Below are 24,435 nucleotides of genomic sequence, written 5' to 3'. Positions count from 1 at the left end.
CTCTGATGAGGTGAGGTTACTAAAACACTTCATCCATCTGCTCCTGGTTCGGCCCCTCTGTCAAATTTTGCTCGCCAATCAAAAAGTTTGCCCACCCCTGGTTTAGGTTAACTCCAACCCTTGTTTCTGAAACCTTAGCCCTTATTTTTAAATCCATGCACTGGCTTGAAATCCTAAAAGCGAATTGATAATCTAATGTGAAACCCCTCATTTGGCTTTAAAGCTAAAGTCCGTTTTAGAAACCCTCATTTGAAGCCATATCTTAAAAGCCTTCTTTGAAAGCAAATTGTTTGTATGTTTACACTGGGCTCGGAATAGTAAATACTAGATTGGCTGACAACTCTGCGTTTTCCAGCGTCGTCCTCGTCACCAGCACGGTGACAGCCGCTTGACGTTCACGTCAAATCTGAAGGTCAGTTTAATGGCCCGTTTGCGTGTTTCCGCTCGTCTCGCTTCCCCGAAAGCCTCCAAACAAACGAGACATGAACGGCGCCATAAACGAGTCAAACGCGTCGTTAAAAACAACTTCCACCGAGCGTGAAATCTGCGACGTTCCGCGGCCATCTCGGGCGCAGCGGACCGCGTTCACACTTTTTTGCAGCGGCGCTCACAGCTTGCAGCGCGACGTCATGCCGAGTATCGCAGGGGCAAAGTGAGGAGAGAAAAGTTGTGAGGTGATGCTATTTTTTTTTTTCGGAAATATGTCTTCATTTTGCGTGTATGAACGTGTTAATTGCAAGCGCCAAATCTCAGGACGGCCGCGCACCAGATTGCTCGTGTTCAAGGTGCAAAAAAGAGCGGCGGCGTTTCTTTTGTTTTGGCTGCGTCGAGGATGGCGTTAATGGAGCACTGGCGGCTTGTTGGCAGTGAAGCTTGCCAAGCTGCTGCGTCGTAATAACATTCGCACTCACCTTTTAAAGGATGACCATCACCAACATGTTCTTTTAATATCATCTTGCACTTGATTGAAAAGTCATATTTTAACAAACCTAATCCAGCAACCACCCAATCCGTCCCATCGCTTCCTGACGAGGCCGAAGCAGTCGTGGTGTAAGAACCACGACATGTGGAACGTTTCTTGACTTCTCCCACTGAATACCAACAAACTATAATTTCATTACAAGCATTCGTTTCCGTCTGGATTTTATTTAGCTCACTCTTCATGTGGTTAGGTCGGCGTTAGCGGATGTTTTAATTAGCTAGACATCGGCAATGTCCTCAGTTTGGATTGAAACCTTACCCCAAACCTGAACTTGGTTTAAGTCCTGACTTTGAAACACTGCTGCTGACTTGAAACTCTAAATTTGCAAGACTGTTTGAGAAGCAAACCCTGGTTTAAAACGCTAAACCTGGCTTGAAACCGTATTTTCAAACTGCAGCCCTGACTGAAAGGTCAGATACTGCAAACGATACAAACCCGAATGTAATATGGCCATCAGAGGCCTGCGCTCGCCAGTCATCTCCGAGAAAGACTCCCCGCAAATTCCACTCGAGCAACACAAAAGCCAAAATGCTTTTGCGCGAGCGTGGCATAGATGAGGCATGCATGAGAAAAGCACACCGGGGCCGACCGTGGGGTCCCTCGCCGTGGTGCCCGCTCACGGCTGACAGCGTGTCGCTGTCCTTGGGCGGCGGCTGCCAGGCTGCCAGTCTGTTCCGTCACACCTTGCCGCCTTTAAAGATTGCCCTGCAGAGACACAGAGGAGCAGAGGAGTGGGGGGTGTGCCCATGGGTATCCAGGGGGTGGGAGGGGCTGGTGGGGGGTGCGCTCAGGTTTTTAACAGGCTGGCAGCCCGAGAGAGTTTACGAGGCAGGATGGGTGCCAAGAAGGACGGGGCGAAGGGGGCAGCGGGGGATGCGGGGGTCAGCGTGTGTCACATTGAGCTTCGTGGGCATGAATATGTAGGGAGGGGGGCAAAGAGGTGAGGGTGGGCGGGGAGGCAGCTGGGCCTCCGATTGGGGTGCGTGGCCAACAAACGGTCACGTCAAATCAATTCATCGGGCTCACGTGTTAAGAAAACGAGCGGCGCGTGCACGCCGTTACACGCCGCGCGCGCAGCTCCCTCAGTAATGCGCTCAAATGGCGCTGGATGGCAGAATGTAAATGAGCTGGTTATTACACAGCAACGTTCATCAAGCTGAGCTGGAAAGACTTCAATGGCCCTGATGAATATGCATGCAAATTTGTTAATTAAGTTAATTATTCTGCTGAAAATTCATTTGTCTTCCCAAGGACGTTTCCGCGATGATTTTTTAACACGTTGCCATTAGTTATGCACGCCGCCGTGGAAAATCACTCGGCGACTCACCTTTCGCAAAGTTACGCCCCCACCCCCACTCCCACCCCAAAAAGGAGGTAGAGCACCTACAAAGGAGGAAGAGGATGACGAAGGCAGGTAGTAGAGGACGCCATGTCAGGGTGTGTGGAATGCGGTCGCAAGTAGACAGCAGCTGGTGCTGCCTGAGGACAAGGAGGGATACGCCAAAAAAAAGGCCCAGTCTGCAGAATAGCTCCATGTGAGCTGGGGGGGTCGGCGGCAGTGCCTGGAAAATGTTTGTACACACATAAACTCATAATTGCGCAGAAAGAACAGTAAAGCTCAAAAAGCAGCACAAACGCATCTGGGGGTGTTGCAGTGCATTACGCCCTTTTACGTCATGCTAGCGGAGGCTACACAGAGAGATGAGCTAGGTTACGTTAGAATACGATATTGACAAGTTAAAAATGATATGAAGGAGTATTTTATGTTATCTAATGTTGGACTACATTATCATGTGCGTTACATTGTCATTAGCTTAATCGCATACTCATTTGTAACGTAACGTACATCACAATATCAAACAAACAACAATGTGCTTGCTGAAAGTATTTTTTTCAGTCTCCTAGTTCATGGTAATCTGAGCAGGTTAAATCAGGACAACTGCACTCTTATTTGTTGAAGTTGTTATCTTCTTGTTTTATGAACAGGCAATAATGCTATTTGGCTACAATTATGCTGTGTGACATAATTTTGATTTACATACATTCTGTGATGTTATTTTATGTAATGTTGTGTTACTGTTAAGCTATATTATGTTAATCAAAGTTACATTCTAGGGAATTGTGTTGTATTATGTTATAAAGAAAGAAAAAAAGCAAGAGAGTAATCCCTCACTCACTTCACGCCTCAATTTTTGTGGCTTCAGCGTTTGGCGGATTTTTCCAAAATATTCATGGAAAAAAAAAAAGAAAAGAAGAAAGAAAGAAAGGGGAAAATACAGCCATATTGCGGAAAGACGCATTCTTTCAAAGAGATGAGTTGAGTTCATGTTAGTGACTTAATGTTACGGAACTTAAGTTTTTTTGTATTGCCTTACCCTAAGTTATGTTACAAAACAAGAAAAATATGAAAAACTGAAAAAAAGAAAAGATTGCAATAGGCATTTTTTTACTAACATTTGTACAAAATAGCAGTTCTTACCATCAAACGCAGCAATCCAATGAATGAACAAAATACATGTTACTATAAGCATTACTTTAGGCCATGTTATGATGCGTTCAGGGGCGTCGATCTGGAGGAAAAAATGGGGAGATTTGAGTGTGAGGCCACATGCATGTGATGAACCCCAAGGCCCTACCCCGCCTCCTTATTGTAGTTTTACAAGGGAAGACATGGAATAGACAAAAGTAATGAATATTAGTAGTCGTAAATTTAAAAATCAAATAAAATAATGGTTAAAAAAGAAAAACAATAGCCAGATGGGGATATTTTCTATGCAGGATGCCGTGTTTGATCCAACACATAACCAATCTTACGAGAGGCGCCTAAGCCTACCGGCCATGTCCATATGTTTGATTCGTTAATTAAGTCTCCATGGTAGTTAATCGCGGTAGTTTCTTTTCTGCATAACAGAAGGGAAGTAGACGAGGACGACCCTGAAATGGAGACGTGATGCTTGCGCTGTTTTGTGAGTGTTCATGTTTGATGCAGATTTTGCATTTCTACTGAAGGCGGGACCAGATTTGAACTAAAAGTAGGAATTTGACCAAAGCTCACACGCAACTTTTCCTGTCATTCAACTCATCGTAATTTAAGGTATCCCGTTTCCCTCTAGTGGTGAAATGTGCAACTGCACCTACAATACAGTTTGCCTGATACAGTTTATGCAGAGGATACGCTCCTGGCCCAAATGCAATAATAGGTGAAAATCTACTGCGATATAAAATGTTGCCATGGTTTTAATTTATTTATCTGTAAATCATACATTTTAAAGTATTCCTTTAACCCTGTTCTTACAGACTCAGAGTTCAGGTCTACTGTGTAATCCCCAAATGTGCTGGCTTCAAGATGTGGATTTAGTTCAAGTTTACTGTAAAACTGACACAGAAACCAAAATAATTAAACACGTTGGGCTGTATTTTTGTAGACAGAGCACATAAAAATCCTGATCGAAAGGTTGAGCTTTGTAAAGGTCAGGGACCGGTGATGGGCCAGTCCCAACTGAGCCATGTACCGGTAGATCATCTGGAGCGGCTCAGAATGATATTCATCTGATAACGAGACACAATGATAAACTATTTAAATATTTTATCATACTCACCAGACGATGACTATAATGTGACCAGATGTCAGATGTGTATTGATAGTCTAACTTCGCAGTCTTGCTCTGAATCAGAGCCTCTGACCAACAAAATTATAAATGGACCACACGGTTGTTTTTAATGACAGATTCACATCATGAAATGAACAGTTCAACTATGAGACTCTGGGTGGCGCTATTCGTCCATAAATGCAAGACCATGGATCAGAAGCTTGAGTTCAGCAATTTTCTAAGACTGTAACCACGGAATTAATTTTTGTGTGTAGTGGGGTGGCTAAGTCCAATTTCAAATCACACACACAGACTTGGAACTTGAATGCACAAAAAGTACAAAGTGCTTTCCAGTGATTGGCTGGCAACCAGTCCAGGGTGAACCACACCAACTGCCTGAAGATAGCAGAGAAGTGGCTCAGATAATGGATGGATGGATGGTTGAGTGGTAAACATCTGAATAACAGTGCTAATGTTCCAGGATTAAACCCAAGCAGCTTCCACGTTGTTTAATTTGTTGAACATTCTAAGCTGTTCATTGTTATGAATGGTTGTTTGTCTGTGCCCTGTGATTGACTGGCGACCAGTCGAGGGTGTACACCGCCTCCCGCCAAAAGTCAGCGGGAAAATGTTCCAGACAAACTGGAAGACAAATGCTGTAGAAAATGGATGGATACACGAAAAGTTTAAGCAAAAGTACTTTTATTTAAATTACAATAAAAAGCAAAGAACAAAAATAGGGATTTTAATAAGACTACTGGCAACTTCTAAACTCTTAACATGGTAGAGCCTGATACATGTTTTTGAAGTTGGAAAAACACTATAAAAATAGGTTGTGGTCTATACATTTTCCACAATGATATTTTAAAAAACACTAATAACGTGTGTCACATGATGCACTTTCTATGGAAGAGATTAGTGACAGGTTAGAAGGCCTTCACTCTGAATATTACAGGATAGAAAGTGAAGAGGCAGCATTGCATCCAAAATAAAAAGGACGCTGTCCATTCCCATCCAAATTTCAGTCTTAACAATAAAACGGCAGCACAAACCGGAATTAATGTAACATTTTGAGCTAATACATTTATCTATGGAGCAGCTTTCAAGTACCCGACTTGGTGTCAAAAGTGTTGTGCAACTTTTTACAAACACAATAGTATACAGCAAGTATGAAATGTATCCAACATGAAATGAAAAAGACTTGACAGTCGTGTCGATCAACAAGCCGCAGCTGGAAGCTGAAAGGTTCATGCAAGGTGCACTGTCGCTGTTGCGTCAGGTAACAAGGGTATCAAGAGAAAAACGTGCAACTTATGTACAATATGTCAGCGGGAAAGGGGCTCGTTGGAACAGTAGGCAATAAAGGGTGGGTGTCAGTAACGATGTGGGGGGGGGGGGGGGTCTACTCTTGGGCTTCTTTTCCAGTCATCTTGTAGATCTCAGTAGGACCGTCAACGTGAGTGATGGTTGTCGTCAGCTGGATGTCTTCTCCGCTGTTTGCAGCGGCATCTCCTGCAAAAAGAGAGAGGGGCCGCTCTTATGGAAGGGTTTCTCAAACTTTTTGCAACCAGGGACCACTTATGAGGGAGAGATTTTTCGAAGGTGCGCGTAAACCGAACGGCAATTAAACGCAACTACCCCAACATGTCGCTGAAATCAAAAAGTTGCCTGCTTTAGATGGGGCAAAAAAAAAGTCACAATAACATTCAGATATCTTGTTTTATTTATTTATTTTTAGAGGGAAACGGTTTTAATTAAGGCTGGTCAAGTATCAATATCAGTTATTGGGCCGATACCCGTCTTATTTTAAAGTAACAGGTACCAGCCACCAATACTTAATGCATAAATAAATAAATGAATAAATAAATAAATTTGACAGAATAATCACTCCTCGGCAGAAGTTGGCACTATACTGCAGCAGTTTGACACATTGGCGAATCATTTGCGTCAGAAAGAAAGGTTTTTGTATCCATTTTTTTGTCATTGTGTTGCTTTGTGACACTTTCTTCCGCATGTATCGAACCGCCATGGAACCCCAGTTTGAGAACCACTGTTTTATGGGTCATGTGTGGACTAAATTTTTGTATCTTGCTGCCGATGACTCGACAGAACTAAAGGCTAGGTAAAGTTAATCAAGATAGCGGCGCAAAACACACATCTCATGAGACTGTTTGATGCATTTTTGGGAAAGCCTCCAAAAACATCGAACCCTCCAACTTGTCTCTGACACCGAACCTTGAGAGATGAATGGTTTTCATTACTTCCTAAACCCGTTTCTCACTGTTGCCTTACTTTGAGCCTGGACGGAAGCCACTCAAAATCTACTCGTCAGCCAAAAAAGTCTCAGGAAATTCCCCACCAAATAATTAATTTTGCTAACGTTTGCCGTTTTAAAAACCCCAAACTAAGTAGAGAGTTTTTGGCCTCGAATTTACTTATTGTCGAATAAATCAAAACCGCCTCCATCATTATTACAGTTTGTGCTGGCTAGAATATTCGCAAAGGTTCTGATAAAGTAGTGGAAACAGCTACTGTTTTTGCACTGGCATTCTCTTCATCAGGAGATGAGGGGGGGGGGGGGGGGTTGTGTTCCAGAACCCCACGGAACAGACAACTACGCAAGTAGTGCCCAAACACCGATAGTCCGTGAACGAATCTTATGGGGCCAGTTTTGTTTCGCAGTCACACATTTGGAGATTCTCGCTTCACATTTGTGACTTGAGTCACGCATTTGCAGATTCATGTTACACATTTGTGATGGTGGTTACAGATCCAGATTCTTTTTACATATTTTTGGATTGAAATACACATTTGTAAATGGTTTTGGTCCAATAACAGCCCAAAACATTGTGCTTTATTACGCGTTTGCTTTCTTATCGTTTTGTTCAATCAAGTGTCTGAAAGTGTGCCGGCAGCTCTGTCCATCCTTGACCACCTCTGGAGAGTTTCCAAGTCGTTCTAACTAGCGGTACACTTTTAGTGACACCAAACAGCAAAATGGACAGGAAATTTAAAAACTGAACCGTCTAAAATTTTTCAATGGCACTAGGTAATAATTTAAGGTTTTCATGAAGTTTACTTTTTTGTCAATGTCAAAGCGTGCGCTAGCAATACAGAACTTGCGACCTTGCTTTTCGTGCTGTCCACAGACACGTGGAACGTGCCAACACTTTCCCAATACAAACTTTGACGTCTTCACATGCGACACAGGATTCTAGTTAAAGTAAACCATTTTAAACCAAAAAAAAATAGATGTATATTGCAGATTTAGAAGCGAAAGTTTTGAATCCAACCTGAATTAGTTTGCTGCTGTCCAACAGAATTTTGGGTACGTTCAGAAATGTGGCCGTTAGGAAACTCAGACTGTTGTCCCAATGTGCTTTTCGGTTCGTCAGCATGCCCCGAAAAAGGAGTGGCGCAGTGTGCAACTGGGGACACGGTGCGCCCAGTGCGTCATGCAGTACAGATGAAGCAACATGAGCTGCTGATTGGTTTATATAACACAGGCTGCGCTCGGAATTGAATCGGAGGGAAACACGCTCTGCCTTACCGAACACTCACACACACACACGCACGCGCACACGCACGCACAAACACACACTCTCAGAGTGATGTCAGGCCGAATGCACCCTAGGGCACGGGGATTTTGGGTGCCAGTCTTAGCTTTAATTTTATTATATACGCTACAGATATATTATATCACACCTGAGTGTAATATGCAGGAGAGGCCAAACTATGGGGGAAAAAATGCAGCTTATTGTCCACCAAATACAGTAAAGTTAGGTCAATTGATGTGGCAGTAAGGAGTCAAGAGAAGCCCGAGTCGCGCTCAAAGTAAAGTTTTCAGAGGAGGGAAAGAAAACATAATCATGTAGAGCGCTGATTATTCAAGAAATGTCGTTACCAGTGATGCACTGTCCACTTGACTGGTCGTCTCCATATCGCTTGTGAGAGGGCGCGTACAAGAACATGATGGCGAATACGTACAGGTTCCACATTCCGTAGATTCCCGTGAAGAACGCACTGTTCACCTGCACGGTGTGTTCCCCCCAATGCCAGTGACCCTCATTCACCTGGACAAAGACAGGCAAGTACAATTATGGTTTGTCCTACCAACTGTTCCAAAACTGTGAATATATGTACACTACTCACAAAAACTTACAGCTGGTTCTTCAGATTGTGAGTGAAACTAAACCTAAAATGCACTACAACTTTTCCAGGCGAACTTACACTGAACAGAATGATAAATGCAGTTTTCTATCTACACAAAGAGTCGATTTCTTGAACATTTCTCACAAGTCTGACAATTGTTAGGTTCAGATCAAACGTGAAATTTACCCTGCATGTATCACATGCGTTTGTTCGTTGCTAAGAGTTGCGCCTCCACCTTCTATTCTGACAAAAAAAATATTTATCTCTCTTTATGGATGAATAAACAAATTTGAGGGTGCTTGTCATCCTTCCTCCCCCTACTTTCATCATTTTTTGCGCAACACCCGAGCGCACACTGATTAGACGGCAAGATTATGTGCCCTCGGTTTCCCCAATATAAAAGGCCACCGTAAAACGTGTAGTTTCACTTTTTGTGAGGAGTGTATGCTATTATTACAAGACCCACCTGACTGATGATGAAGAAGATGACAGTCATGGCAGCACAGGCCAAAGTGACCAACATGAGAAATTTGAACCTGAAAATCAAACCCTGTAAGAAACGCATTGACATTAAGATTGAATCCACGCTCATTACTTTGGAAACAGATTACTTGGAGCAAATGAAGAGATGGATGATGCCAATAATACGAACCTCATAGTGCAGGCGTCTAGCCTTGGACATAGCGGGCAGTGAAGTCCTCTTACCACTGATGTTGCGGAAGACTTGGAAAACCATGAAGCAGAGGAAAAGGAAGTAGAGGCAAGCGCAGATCCCTGCCACTATTATGAACGCCATCTGAACAAGCAGTAGTCAAGGAAATAACATCTCCACTTCAGGGAAATAAAATCCAATAGAACATATCAACATTTAAAACGTTTTACTATTAGAGAGGGGAAGTTTTTAATTGACAACCGATTCACATTTTTCAAATAATGACTATTTTTCTAAATATTCATGACACCCGTATCCATACCAGTCTTGTATTGAAGAAAATTGATGCCCACAGGAGTAACCATAGCAGAGGTGTGTGTGAGTGTGGCTGTGCAGCAGCTCTATTTTGCCTCACCGCACATTTGACTAACAGTAAATTATTATCGTTAATTAGCCAAGATCGCTAGACAGCTAGCTAGAAAAAGGAAATTCAGTGCTCTTGTTTTCTCTGTGCTTCGATGTGTCCACATGAGATTTACAAGAATGCAGCAAATATTTTAATCAAAAGACCATCAGTGAGAGACAAAAGCTTGGAAAAGAGAGATGTTTTAGTGCTACTTTTTAAGATGTCAACTCTCAGCCTGGCTAGCTCTGAAATAAATTTAAAAAAAAAAAAAAAGAAAAACCACATCCATCCCGGGCTGCTAACAACATATGGCATTACTGAATTATTCCTCCTCTTATTAATCAAGGGAGCTCATCTAGGTGAGAACAACAGCAAACCATGAAAAATGTAGTGTACCTTCAAAAGGCAAAGTTAGATCTTTTATTATGCACATATCAATAGATGCAGATGACAGTCTTATTTCCAAGCCTAAATATGATTTTGGTGTCACATTCAGCCAAAATGGGACATGATAATTTGCCAATTGTCTGCTGTTGGTCACATATTGAGTGCAAAAAGGATACAGCAAGCTCAGTCCCAACATCAGATGCCCAGATGCTGTAGAAGGGGTTTGTCAGCTGGACACCTCTGGTCACACAAAACAAAACAGTGAATTTCAAAACAAAAAGTTGTTACGACAGTAATGCCGTTTTTAACAGAAACAAAAACCCTTCTCACCTCTCGCACATGTCAAAGATAAAGAGACAGAATGACCCAAACACGATGGGTCCAACTTGCTTCCAATATACTGAGAAACGATTCCTCTCCGTCTGGTCCTGAGAGAAGGGAACAAAATATATCCAAAATGACAAGTCAGCAATCAACAGTTGCCACGATTTGTTTTGCAATAAATAAATAAAAAGGTTATAGGGTGCCAGGCACCCTACCATGAGGTGCTCCCCGCAGAAGATGATCCAGAAGGAAAGCAACATGGAGTAGAAAATGCCTTGTCGAATATCTCCAAACAGCAACATCCAGGTCCAGTTGAAGCCAATAGAAAACCACTCCACTGGGATGTTGATGAACGTCATGGAGATGCCCAGAGCAAAGATCACTCTACAAGAGCAAAAAAGGTTTTTTTAATTTAAAAAAAAAAATTACTGAAAAGTAATTGAAAGCGATACGTTGGAATAAGAGAAAACCTCGCAAGGGTAGCGGATGGTGATTTTTTCATCAGGGTTCGTTCAAGGTCGCAAAGACATTCGCCAACGGTTTTAATGGTCTCAAACTGTTTTTCCTGTAACCTAGAAATTTTGAACATATTCAAAAAGTTTCCCTGTTCAGAGGAAAAAAGCCTTTAGGATCTCGGACTTTCCCTGAAATCCTAAAAGGTAAAGAGTGAATGACTGATTGGAAGGCAATTAACTCATTGACTACCATTGACGGATAAATACGTCAAAGATAAAAAAATTTTACTTGGCTGGTAGTGAATGAGTTAAAGGTTCAAAGAGTCCAAATAGAGGTTGATTTTCCAAAAGCAGGTCTCTGCATGCCACCAGCAGATAAAAGGAAATCATGAAATGAGGACACAAGCAAAACAGAGCATTTCAATTTAATTGTAAATAACTTGTAAGAAAGGCATCCATGAGGCCAGGTAAACCAACTATCAAAAATCGTTTTATGAAAGTAAACAGAATCAAAATGGGACATTGTAACACACAGGAAACACTCGCACAAAATCATCGTTCAGTACTGCAAATACGGTACAGAAATGTTTAAATAACCACCAACACACCGTTTTGGCCAAAGAAAATTGGAAAAAGGGACTGAAAGTACAGCATCATTCACCTCCAGACTCAACCCTTTCAGCAAAGCTTCATGAAGTGAACAAGTGAAACCTCACTCGGGTGGTATGCAAGGAATGTGCCCTGTGCAAAACCAACATAGCGAAGAGCACTGTGAGTGTGTTACTATGAAGGTTCAAAGAGGGTTTTGGACACATGAAGTGAAGGAGAGAAAATCCCCATGGAAGGAAATGGCATTAAAAAAAAACACTTTCTAACAGAATATTACATTGAATTCACATACACACGTGTCCACAAAAAAAAATTGGGTACAAGTTTCTAAGAGCCGGCTACTCATCTGGGAAAAAGAGGCGTGAGTCGCAAAGAGCAAACGAGAGACACTGACTGGCTGTGTGTGAGTGTGTGTGTAGAATGTCGGTTGAGTGCTAGCAGATTTTGTAACGTCTCACGGTTCGCCAAGTTCTCAGCTTGAACTCCAACTACCCGTGTTACCGGCTTTTTTTTTTTTTTTTTTTTGCATTATATCCGATGCGAAGTCAACATTCTATTTATCAATAGAGGTTTTAATAGCAAGTAAACTTTCCTCAGTTTATCAGTTCAAACAAATCAAAATGTTACACCAGGTTAAGAAGAAGGTGCCAGCAACAAATCTCTCTCTATAAATAAGTCAACCATCATGTTGCGTCATGTATGAGCGACCTTTTATTTGCTCAACACCTTACTGAGGCAGTTCAGCAATGAGAATACGCCTCAGACACTCTTATCTTGCTGCCTTTAAGTGCACAGTTTGCATGACCCACTTGCAAATTTCATTCATAGTTAATATGCACCCTAGCGCAGTGTCTCGGTGGCTTGCGATGAAACTTCATTTATATCCTCCGGCTGCATGCCTTCTTCGTTTAAGTTGCGAACACAAATCCTTTAAATGATGACATCACATGACGAGACTGTGTAGTCGTAGTATGTGGCTTACTTCTCCAGCAGCACAGGGGGTCTCGTCATGAGTGTGATGCGCCTCCAGTACCAGATCATGATGATGAGGATGCTGGGTGTCAGGAACGTCTTCATGGCAAACCAAACCTTAGTGAAACCTCCATTTTGGTGGATGCCCTTGGAACGGGGGAAAAAAGCATATCTTGCAAATGCTAAAACTCACATGTTCACAGAGACAAAACAATCTCTTCTTGAAAGCTATGTGATGGCATAACAAAAAGACAGCTGAGTATCTGTTGTCAAAGTTGCCGTGATGACACAAGAACGATGAGCGTTTTATGAAAAATGTTGCCATTGCTCACACTCAAGTCACGGCAGAAAGTCAACTTACAACCAGGCGAACGTCCTTTATTTCTCCGATGCCCACGTTGATCTTCTTGCGCTCGTTGACGGGCAGACGAATGTTGAGGAGATAGTATTTATGAGCCACGCTGCCGACCTCCATGAAGGGCAGGAGGTCACATTCATAGTAACGGCCCTCATTTTCAAATGTCTGAAGAGTGCAAACAAGGTCTGGTTAATGCACATTCACCTGAGAACTGAGTTTGAGTTTAGGCAGGACAGCAATTTGTAGTTTAAAAAAAAAACTCCTCATTTTCTACACACCTTGGTAGTGGTGAAATTGCAATTGAGCTTCCGTTGTTCAAAAGAGTGAGCCATTTCCGTCCACTCACTGACTGTATCGTCTCTGTAGGCCAGGCCCACGTCCACGGTAACCATCGCTCCATCCTCTGTACACAAGAATAATAGAACATTGTAACCCAAGAAGGTCACTTGGAAAACAGTTCAGAGGTTAAAAAAAAAAAGAGAGAGAAAAAAATGCATTCACCCTTGTGCGTGTCCTTTTTGAATTCCTGATTAAACTTTTCAATCGTGATAAGGTCATAGTGACAAACGGCTGTGACCTTTTTTTTTTTTTTTTTTGCACTGACAGGGAGAAAATACCCACCTGACTGCAGACATAATGTTCCTTTTCAGTGAACATATAATGGATGCTAATGTATTCAGAGCAAGGATGACAATGTGCAGTTCACCTTAAATTAACTTGCAACCAAAATCGTCATTTGGCCAATCAAGAAAACGCTACTGGCGACTTGTGTGGCTTTTGTTGATTTTTTCCAAAAACTTTGGTCACCTTGAATGAATGAGAAGTAGCGCAAAAGGATTATTCAAATGCGTAATGCATCCATCAGCAAGATAATCATCCTGCCCCGAATCTAGTTTACGTCTCAATTGATACAAAAACCCATTGAGATGGCCTCCAAGATTTCAGCACACAACTCTTGATCCAAGCTATTAAGAGAGAATCTTTAGATCCGATCATGAATCCAGGTGTTCTCTCCTCCATCCTCGTGTGCGTTTACAAAATAAGCTAAAATAAAGAGAAAGAAACCCAGTAACCTGTGCTATGGGGAAGGCTAAAATACAGGAAGGGGAGGAGAGGGAGTCAGATACGAGCTGGCAGTAGACGTCTCTGAAATGCCCTTCACGGCCATTAGTCTGCCAGTCTGCCTCGGATGTGAGCTCACTTCATGCAACATTCCACTCCAGTCCAGTGGATCATTGCCACGGAAACTAAATCTCCTCAACAGCTGTGTTATTGCTGGAGCTCAGCCAAGGGGTGCTGCAGGTGGGTGGGACTCTTAATGAGGATAAAGCTCTTCTTTGGTACAAACAAGGTGATCCAGATATGGCCGTTGACCAAGGGATGGGCGGAGGCAACGGAACTTTGTAATATTTGCCACAGCAAACTTTCACAGGTTAGAATTTAAGAAACATTTGGCAGCAGTCACAGAAAACGGCATCGAATGGGACAGCATAACCTCATTGGAATGTACCACTATCAAAAAAAAAAAAAAAAGTTGAAGACTGACACCCGTACATTGAGAGACTGAATCCGGTGTATCTACAGACACTCTACAAGGAAAAACTTTCTCTATAACGGTTTTGAGGCTCCACACTGTTTATTGTACTATATGAACATTATTAAGATAGCGGAAAGGAAGAGGACAGGCTAAAACTAAACTTTTTTTTTTTTTTTAATAAACACTATCAGCATATTTAAATAATAAATGTACAATTGATCGAAATGCAAACCCTAAAATAATCTGTATTAATTAATTAGCATTCAATTCTTAGAGTCAACTTCAATCAAAATAATTGCTTTCATACCACTGACAGTCATGATTCATGAAATAAAATGCTCACACAGCTATCTTGCACACACACATACCCAAGTAAAAAAGAAAAATGTAATTGTGAAGAATTAAAAGACTGTTTGGTTATGCTTGTGATTGTTGTTAGCTAGCGAATCGGTGCATGAGACTGAAGTGGACTAGTTAGGGCAAAGCAACAGCAAAGAAAATGAAAATTATCTAGGAAACTAAGATCAGCAAAATATGGATTTTTTCTTAGATTTATTCCAGCACGATTGGGAGTGTGATGGACATTGCACGGAGATGTTGTCACCCAAGCCAACTCACAGGAAAAAAAAATCTGGCTATGCACCAGCTAGGTACTGTAGTTTTAGTACTGCAGCCTTGTGTTGAAACTGTTAATGTGTGCTCCATTAACTCGTCATATTGTGGCACTTCCTGTGGTCCAAAATCCTCAAAAAGACTCTTCAGTCCATGACAGAAACATCTGTCTGAGGTCCAGTTGAATCACAGGCTACTCTGTCTGGCAGCCAGACAATAAACAAATCCCCAGTTTGCTTACACACTTCCACCAAGGCAGAGAATGTCGGCACATTAATTGTGCTGAAGAGCCGGCCATTATTGCGACATGGCTATTTAGACAAGCTCGACCAGAGAGGATGGCTCATAAATAATTACGACACAAGCATTTAAACTTTTTGTCCAGCAAGCTGGTGCCCTACTACTATTGTATTTCAATACGCAGCTCAGCAATGACGCATGCTTGGTGTGTTGAATGGATGTTCTCATGTTGGAACTACAATATTCATTTAACAAGTAATTACAGTGGTGCCTTGACTTACGAGTTTTGTTTGTTCCGTGACTACATAGGGTACTGAAAATACGCGCATGTCAAATCATCTTTTCCCATTGAAAAGAATGGAAACGCCCTAAATCTGTTCCTAAAATAATTTGTGTTTGATTTTTTTTTTAACAGAAGAATAATAGCAACGTACAATATTTTACTTTATAAAGACATGTATGTAATACAATATAATTTTATTGATATATCGCATTTCACAACAGAAGGAGCTGTAACAAAACGCTTTCCATATGCCGTCATATAAATTAGCAGGTAATTATAAGTTTAGAATATGAAGAATTCAACAGTGCATCAAGACTTCATGTAGGGCGGTCGCTAATTATTATTTTTAGAATTGATTATTCCGGCCGCTGAAAATATGGTTTTAAAATAATCAATTATTGTTTGAGGCTGATATTTTTGTGTCGACTTGGCACAGTTAGCTGATTTTTTTTCCTAGTCCTAATTTCATGCTTTAATTCAATGTGTTGCTTCTCCCGGTGGACGTGTCTTAGCCACCAGGGGGCAGTATAAGATATACTACAGGACGATTTCGTGATAAAATGAAGAAAAATGACACATGTAAGATGCGGTAATGTTAAACATTTTTTTTAGAGCATAAACACATGCCAGTAAGTAGAGTTGGATGAAAATGACTCATGGCTGAGTGACGACTTGTATCTTCAAAAGCAAAACTCGTAATTTGTGTCTCTTTCAAGCCAGATCATTACTAATCTATCAGGGTCTTACAGTCTGTCCCGACAATATGTTGGAACACATGACAACATCCTGAAAATTAGGCCAACTTTGTCTATTTTTTTTCTATCAATGGCCATTTACACATGCTTAATCAAACTAGTAATGGAGAGTAATCTCCTCACAACCGTCTGAACTTAAATGCTTGATGGAAACATGGTTTAAATCACAGGTAACCACACGTAAGTGCAGCTCATTTCATTTACACAAACTATAATTTGAAATATAAAACTTGATTGACTCATGTTTCACAAACCCAATGAAAGTTTATGCACAAGAGTGGCATATGAATTTATGATTTTACACAAATCAGTGCATAGTAAATAAAATTGTGGGTTATTTAAGCCGGCGTGCCCAAGAGTTACAAAGCTACAGTGGAGTGACATTTCTTGAACTCAATCACCCAGAACAAGAGCAGTGACGTCTCGTTTACAATAAACAGCGAGGCTGCGGGGGAAATGATGGCAACTGTAAACAATATGATTATTTAAGCGAGTGTGCTTGAATACAAATAACTGCAATAATCTGGACTAATAAAAGTGGCAAATTCCAAAACAAATATATCAGAGTGTGACTCTCGGCAGGTGGGGTATTACGGTGTCTTTCATTGCTCAAAGGCAAGAAACAGTAAAACCGATCCAGAGCATTACACTTTTGTTTCTCTTTATAGCTGTCAATTCTCTGTCAAGACCAACTAAAGCCATCCCCCTGACCCGTGTCACTCTCGAGAATATTAACAGGCCATCATCACTGTTTGCTACCTTTCAGTGTAAAAGGAATGCAATGATGTGAACACAACAATCACCATGACCGACCCAGCAGAGTAGTTGCATGACTCTACTCTTGAATTCATTATGTGAAGTGGCAAGGGAGGTGAATTTTTCAGAGGCTCGCCCAGTCTCAATGAGCCGCCGCAAATATTTGCCAAGAAATCGTGAAATGAAGAAACGGGGATGGCGGCGAACATTGACACTTCAGAAGAAAATACCGATGGAGAAAGATATCGCACACGCGCACGCACGCGCACACTGAAAATTGAGGATGTTGTATTCAGTTTTTAATGAAATCATAAAGGATGCGTTTGTCACCTATCTGGTTGTACATCTTGAACGCGATGTCGAACTGCAAGATGACCAGCATGAACTGGAACCAGGGGCTCATCTCCTTGTTCGGCAGAGGAATGTGGACAGCAAACACAATGTTGTTGGCCTCAATCATCTTGGCCGGGGCCTCATCAAAGGAGCGGATCTTGTCGCATTGATTGGGACCCCAAGGCATGAACCACTTTGCATCCTGCCGGTGCTTGACAGTGTCCACGCATTTGGTGGCCAGGTAGTGGACTGCTGTGGTGGGGCTGGGAGCTGATGAGACAGGAAAATGGACAGATTTAATTTCAAGGTGATTTGCTTGAAAGACAAGAGCTGCTCATGAAACTTTACATGGACGAGAGGTAATTTCATGAGATCACAACCATTCGGGGCGAATCCTAACACTTCATTTCCTCTTCACGCAGCACTCTCTCTCACTTCCAGACAGAATGTCAAACATTCCTGATTCCGCCAATGCAAGCGCCTACACATTGAGATGCAAGAGCTGTGGTGTGATTGCTCCTCGCCAGGCTATTGGCGACACCTTGGAAATGCCCTTTCTTTGTCATGAGAACACAAGAACATTGAAAAAGAATCAAGTGTGAGCTGAGTTGTAGCCTCGAGGCGAAAAAGCACAACACTCCAGTGACTGCACTTTGCAGGTCAGATAATGAGAGGCATGTGGAAGGGCAACATTTGTTAAACATATTTCCAATATTAGGTCCAGAGAACCATCGCCAAGCCGTTGTTCATGATTCACGAATTTGCATATTTTTTGGTTGCGCGTCCTAACCGCAGCCATTCACAGAAAAACTCGCCTTTTCACATTTTAGCGTTCTGAATCTGAGACGCCTCAAGATTTGACTTTCCACATATCTGGATGCATATATCAAATCAATCAATATTAACTTTATCGAGCTGCAATCGATAATCGAGACCCATAACTGCTGGTCTGTGGTATCATACTGCAAATACAGTGCCGCAAACAGCAGACATCAAAGTATAGTTATTTAAGTTGGAGAATTGACCTATGTGAGGTATCGACGTCGAAGACAGTGACTACGATTATACGCAGTCAATATTTGGGTTAAAGTCGAAATTCAGATTTCGGAGTCATTCTGAATAACCCGATTGAAACGGCGACGCACGGACAACATTATCACGCAGTTATACGTCATCTCCACATGTTCTTCCGCTTACTTCCTTTAGTGGCATTTGGCTACTATGTTTTGTTTATCGCTAATTGTGTATTTTTGGTGGTTTGCGCACCAAACACTGCGCATACAAGCGCTTCTTGTACTACAAAGACCAAGACTCCTTCCGGTTGAGCATGCGTACAATGTCCCGTGAGATCGATGCATTCCGATAAGCGTATACAAACTCACATATTCGGGTTAGAAAAGGCCATGATATTTGGAATTTTAAAAACCAGAATACTGCCAACATTCGGGTTTTAAACAGTCACATTATGATTTCAAATTCTTGGAGCACATGAACACAAGATGAAAGCATTTGGTCACATTAAACGAGCAAAAAGTGAGGAAATGTTTCTCGTGTTCTTACTTTTTTATACCACAAAAGCCCGTCAGTGCTGCGGAAACATTTCATAGCCACTTCACCGTATGTACAACCGAGACTGACCTTGGCAATGAGAGCAAAGCTCCCACTTGGAGCAGTTCTGCAAGAAAGAAGAAAACTACCGGCCGTTCCTTACAAGCCCCAAGTGACATATCCAAGACGACTCCCTAATCTGTGAAGAGGAGTGATTCAGGAAAGCACCGACTCATGGCGGTGCACATCAAAGCACGGAGCGCTCATGAGAAAGATTAGCGGCACATTTGAGAAGACTTGACGAGGTAATCAGTGCCAAATGTGCTTCTAAGCAAGCAACTACTAAATGAAAGAAAGGCATGAAGTTGACCGTGTTTCTGGAGCTAAAAGGTTTCAAATCTAAATCCTGGGCACCTTGGTTCAAGATGATAGCGACACTGTGGACAACCTTTCAGTTATTTTTAGTGAATTAGGCTAATTTAGCTTCATGCTGCATTTTGTAGCGCCGTTTCGCTAACTATTCCATACACCAAACAGTCTTCCCTTTTACATTCTTGCACATGCTGCTGACTAATAGGAGGAGAGAGCGATGTCACATGGTTTGCAGTCATCATCTGGAACCATGGAAGGAAATGAGCTGAATTTAAAAGTTGCTTTCACAAGATATTTTATAAATGAAAACCTACTTGTATTTTTAAAAATGTGTGTCATTTCAGTTTACCGCAACAATTGCGTTTTGGAGATTGCGCGCCAAGTTGCTGTATTTCAATTTTTCCAAAAATCACATTACCAGAAAAAATCTAATCTGCGCACGCCAAGTCCCATTGGTAAATTGAGAGCAAATAGTGTCACCACGCAATGGAAATATTAGCCTAGAAATTGAGACTCATTGCTGAACCAGCTCCAATACTACTTTACCTGCGTGACATAACTTCTGGGCAGGTGGAGTACGAGTCATATCAACCATGTGGAAATGGTTAAGAAAAACAGATGACAACACTTTACTGCAAGTTACGGTCAGGAAAATAGATGATGAACTGTGCAAGTTACAAATGGCGGCACCACTACTTTCAAAGAATATTGTCACGACAATGACACCAAACGGAATCAAATCCAGTTATCTGAATCCCCTTGGAGTTCAATTATCTCGTGACCCTGAGCCCAGCGGCTGCTTCTGAGTGCACAACACTGTGTCCAGAATAATGGCCGCCCCCGCAGCCCGCCAACCCCATGCCAAGCTCTCGGCATTTGTTGGAAAACGAGGGTGCGAGGGGGGCCTTTCTACTTAATTGTCCCCGGTGCCCCCGGGCCACCAAGCAAACACAAAGGAATCCGGCTTCATTAAAACCATCTTAACCAGACGGGAACCAAACGGGCTAATTTGTCGGCGAGAGGGACGTTTCCAGATTAAACCTGTACAGGAAAGCGCTTCGTCACTTCAATTTGAGTGTGTGTGTGTGTGTGTGTGTGTGTTCTGCATGTGCGTGGGTGGATGTGAAGAAATTTGACAGTGAACCTAACGCAGCCCCCTGAAGACAGGATCTAACTTTGACAGCTGTGTGTGTGTCCCTGTGCCTCGGTGCAGCTAAAAGTAGAGGGAAAACACGAGTGCGCTGGCTGGCTGGCTGGCTGGGAGGCCATTGGGATTTGGGGAGAGTGGGATCCACACAAGGGGGGAGGTTAGCGGAAGGTAGAGATGCTGCCTGGGGCCTGGCACAGCAGACAGACATGACATGAGGGAGGAGGGGTGAGGAGGATTGGGATGAAAGAATTGAAAAGTAACAAACAGCTGGCTGTAATTTAGTCTTCGATGGCAATCAAATGTTAACTATGGGGCGATAGAAAAGAAACTCTATAATTTGTACGATAGATTTTGCCTCAAATTATTCGCGTTTGCGCTTTAATTTATGATTTCGTTTTTCTTTCTTACAACTAATAAGGCAAGTGTTAAGCATGAGCTTTGTTTTGGGATGATTTTTTAATTTGCGATGAGAACTAGCAATCATCCTCTTGAGACACACCGGAATCACGTCAACTGTTTACTTCAGAAACTCTTGCAGACAAGCGGTTTGTATTTGCGGTTTGTATTTGCCCATCAAGTTCTTCCAAGTTCTTCCAGTCTTTGGAATTTGCCCCTTTACACAGCCCCAAAGTACGGTCAAACTCTTACTTGAAATTCTTGAGACTCGACTACATGACGACTGTTTAGTGTACGTTTAAAAATCTGAATTTCCAACATAGTGTGCCTTTGTTTTTTTTTGTTTTTCAGTAGTTTGCACAAACCTGATATCACACCAGTATGCCCCATATGTTGCACAGTACAGAGGCCGCCTCATGAAGCAGTTATCGTGGCGGGGGCTCCCAAGTGTATTACGTTTGGATTCAAGGGTTCCGTTCGTGACAAGTAGCAACATGATGGATCGCAACTCAAACATAAAAGAAACAACTATGACACCTCACTTCATCCGTCGCAATAGGAACCACAAAGACAGGTGAGCTAAACTGTAAACTTCACAGTTTAGCTCATTGGCAGTTGGTCAAACATGAACTCAACTTCATGGCAGTAATGCTTTTAACTGACATGGCAATAAAATAATAAACAATCTGGAGAATCTTTTGGGGATCATTTAACAAACTATGTGATTGAGCGTGTGTGCATGCGCACATTTTGTGACAAAACAAGCTCGTATGACTTGACTTAAGACTTGCTAGAAATCTAGTGAGAACTTGACCGGACTTGTCTGATTTTTTTCTTTTTTTTCCAGAGTAATTTGAGACTTGTTTAAAACTTGAAGGTTAAAACTGGAGACTCCCGCCTCTGGTGTTTTCAGTATTCGTTGGATCATAAAGAATGAATGGCCACCACCCAGTCCAAATAAAGTTACTTCCCAATACTGATACAGGGTGATTGATAAGGAATTTCTGATTCAGATTTTGTACTTACACGCAATTATTTTTTTTTAGGAACATGTACTTTATGTATTTACTCTTGTGACTACTTCTTACTTTTAGTCCCTTATACTGTACTTTCAACTCCCTTATTGATATTTTTTTCCAACCTCAGTACATGAAATGATCACGTAAACAAGACACCCACAGAGTCAACCAGCGCTGAGATTTTGATTGATTGATTGAAATCTGAGAGTGTTACAAATTGCAGACAGTGAAATGCATACCAGGAAGCTTCAACAACAATGGCAACAGATGCAGAGGAGCAAGATATTCCCCATCCATGGCCCAATTTAAGAGATTTGTTTGACATAGTCTGCAAATGTGCCGTCTTTAACCAGCTTTAAAATCAACATCTTTTGATGCTCAAAAATTCTCCATCGAATACATTTAAATGTACATTAAAATTGTATTTTTAGGGCTGCATCTCACAATTATTCCAATCATCAATTAATCTGTCCATCTTTGCCGATTAATCAGATTTTTTTTTTAATTGTTTGAATTTGCATCCATTGATTCAAAAACAGGACAAGCCTACAAATAACCGAGTAGAAAATGCACAAACAAAAGTTAATTATGATGCTGTTTCAGGTTTGGTCTGGAACATATCTAAAAAAAAATAGGTAAAATCAATTTTTTTCCAGCACAATCAAATGTTTTATTATAATTCAATGCAAAAATAATCAGATTACTTTAAGAGAAGATTACTGAAATCAAATATTTACTGTTGAGAAATTGAAATTTCGAGCATTTGGACAATCTTAAATTGAAAAGGAGCTCTAAACGATTAATCGATTAACAAAAATGATTGATTACTTTGATAATAGATTACCTGTCGATTAATTGTTGCCCCTGTAGTATTTTTTTCAGTTATTTGCCATTTGAGTCAATTCAGAATGTTAGCAAAGCAACAGGAACACATTTTGATTCAACGTTAGATAGATTCCTTTACTTCTGTACTTAAGTACATTTCAGTCTGTACTTTTCCACGTTACTTACTTACAATAGTTGGTTGTACTTTTAGGAGTCTCTTTTTACTCGAGTATGTGGACTTCTACAATTGCAGACTGAGTACTTTTGTCACATTTTACACTGTGAATAATGAAAAAAGGTATTTCAATCACTAATGGCGTTTCAGAGAACAATCGGCATGAACATACAGCGCGTACAATCTTTTCTTTGTCACAAAAAGAAACTATCATGGAGGAAGGTTCACAACTATTAAAGTTTTCGGTTTAGTCGTTCAGCATTCGACATTTAAAAAGGTACAAGATCGCGCAACAAAATGATAAAAGTGAGCGATAACGAGGTCGGAGGAACGTGTCGAAAAACTTACCAATTAAGCCACCGACCATGAAGGCGAACGCCTGGAACAAAAGCAGTATAACTCCCACGATCACCAACTTTTTGGTGCTCATGTTCTCGATAATTGCCCCCGCCATCGTGATGGATTAAAAAAAAATGGACAATGTGGCTCCTCAAAAGGGACGAAGTCGTTGCATCCGCGACTAGTGTGGGAAGGCAAGAAAGTGGTTGCTCCCTTCCGCCACTCGGCTCCAGCCTTTCAACTTCGACGGAAGAAAAAGAGAGGCAAAAAAAAAAAAAAAAAACAGGGATCACATGACCGCACGACGCTCGTCTTTAGTTTATCCCCCCAGTAAGCAGCAGGGAGGCGGGGAGAGGTGCTCAGGAGCTCCGCCGTATTGCATTATCCAGGTTAGCATGCCACTGGATGCCTGTCATAGCGTTCATGTTGTGTCGCTCCTATTTAAAGACGTTGTTAAAGTCCCATCTCGTGTTTTGGACTTGATGACCTGCTACACGTCCCATTGACCACCTACACCATTTTTTTTTGTTTCAGCCCATCACCCTAAATTATTTTTTTTTTAGGATTACAGCAATTGGTGATATTCATGAAGTCATCATATCATTTGTGGAACATCGATGTTCATTGCCGTCCTTTTGAAACGCCCAGAAATGCCACAAGATGGCGCCAACGTACTGTCTAATAGGAATATAGCACAATGCATGATAGGGAGTGAGACCTGCTACAAATAGTGAAAGTAGTCGTTAGTTTGTTTATATTAAAAAATACAATAAACACTGATAATCTGGGAATAAGCATTTCAATGGGAAAATAAGGGTTAACACCCCCTAAACCCAAACAAAAACGCCGCCAAATTTGGAAAAAAAAAAAAAGTATTTTATTGTCATGTCCGTGGGTGCCGAACCGCGACTATGTAAATTATACTTGGAAACTGTAATTAGAAGTATTATCCCTTGAATTTAATTTATTTCATGCTAGTAACTGTTCCAGCTGCAATCTGTTCTAGCCTCATTTTGGACTATTTTTGGTGTGTGCACCATGGCCTCCTGGCACCAGTACAATATAATCACAAATGAAAAGGCTTTTCACATTATTGGTTGTTTTTCACAGAAGGTAAATAATGTATGCCTGTGAGTACGGTAAGTATAAATATTGTCTGTCAACAACTTTTGTTACACCATTTGTGTTTGAATAGCCAGTGCTTAAAA

General features: G+C 41.5%; 1 protein-coding gene across 1 annotated transcript; it reads right to left on the bottom strand.

Moving 5' to 3' along the window:
- Window positions 1-5,257: 5,257 nt before the first annotated feature.
- Window positions 5,258-23,634, bottom strand: wls (Wnt ligand secretion mediator). The gene is made up of 12 exons (XM_088311965.1): window positions 23,237-23,634; window positions 17,401-17,673; window positions 13,166-13,290; window positions 12,891-13,052; window positions 12,540-12,676; window positions 10,709-10,877; window positions 10,500-10,597; window positions 10,346-10,409; window positions 9,377-9,520; window positions 9,191-9,274; window positions 8,477-8,645; window positions 5,258-6,084 (listed from the first exon to the last, which is right to left on the bottom strand). The coding sequence occupies exons 1-12, from the start codon at window positions 23,340-23,342 to the stop codon at window positions 5,975-5,977; spliced, it is 1,641 nt and encodes a 546-aa protein (XP_088168091.1). The 5' UTR covers window positions 23,343-23,634; the 3' UTR covers window positions 5,258-5,974.
- Between the last annotated feature and the right edge of the window lie 801 nt (window positions 23,635-24,435).

Source organism: Idiotropiscis lumnitzeri, chromosome 12, assembly GCF_059441095.1.
Source record: "Idiotropiscis lumnitzeri isolate Australia: NSW breed Sydney's pygmy pipehorse chromosome 12, RoL_Ilum_1.0, whole genome shotgun sequence".
Classification (NCBI taxonomy): Eukaryota; Metazoa; Chordata; class Actinopteri; order Syngnathiformes; family Syngnathidae; genus Idiotropiscis; species Idiotropiscis lumnitzeri.
This window is presented reverse-complemented; position numbering and strand designations above follow the sequence as displayed.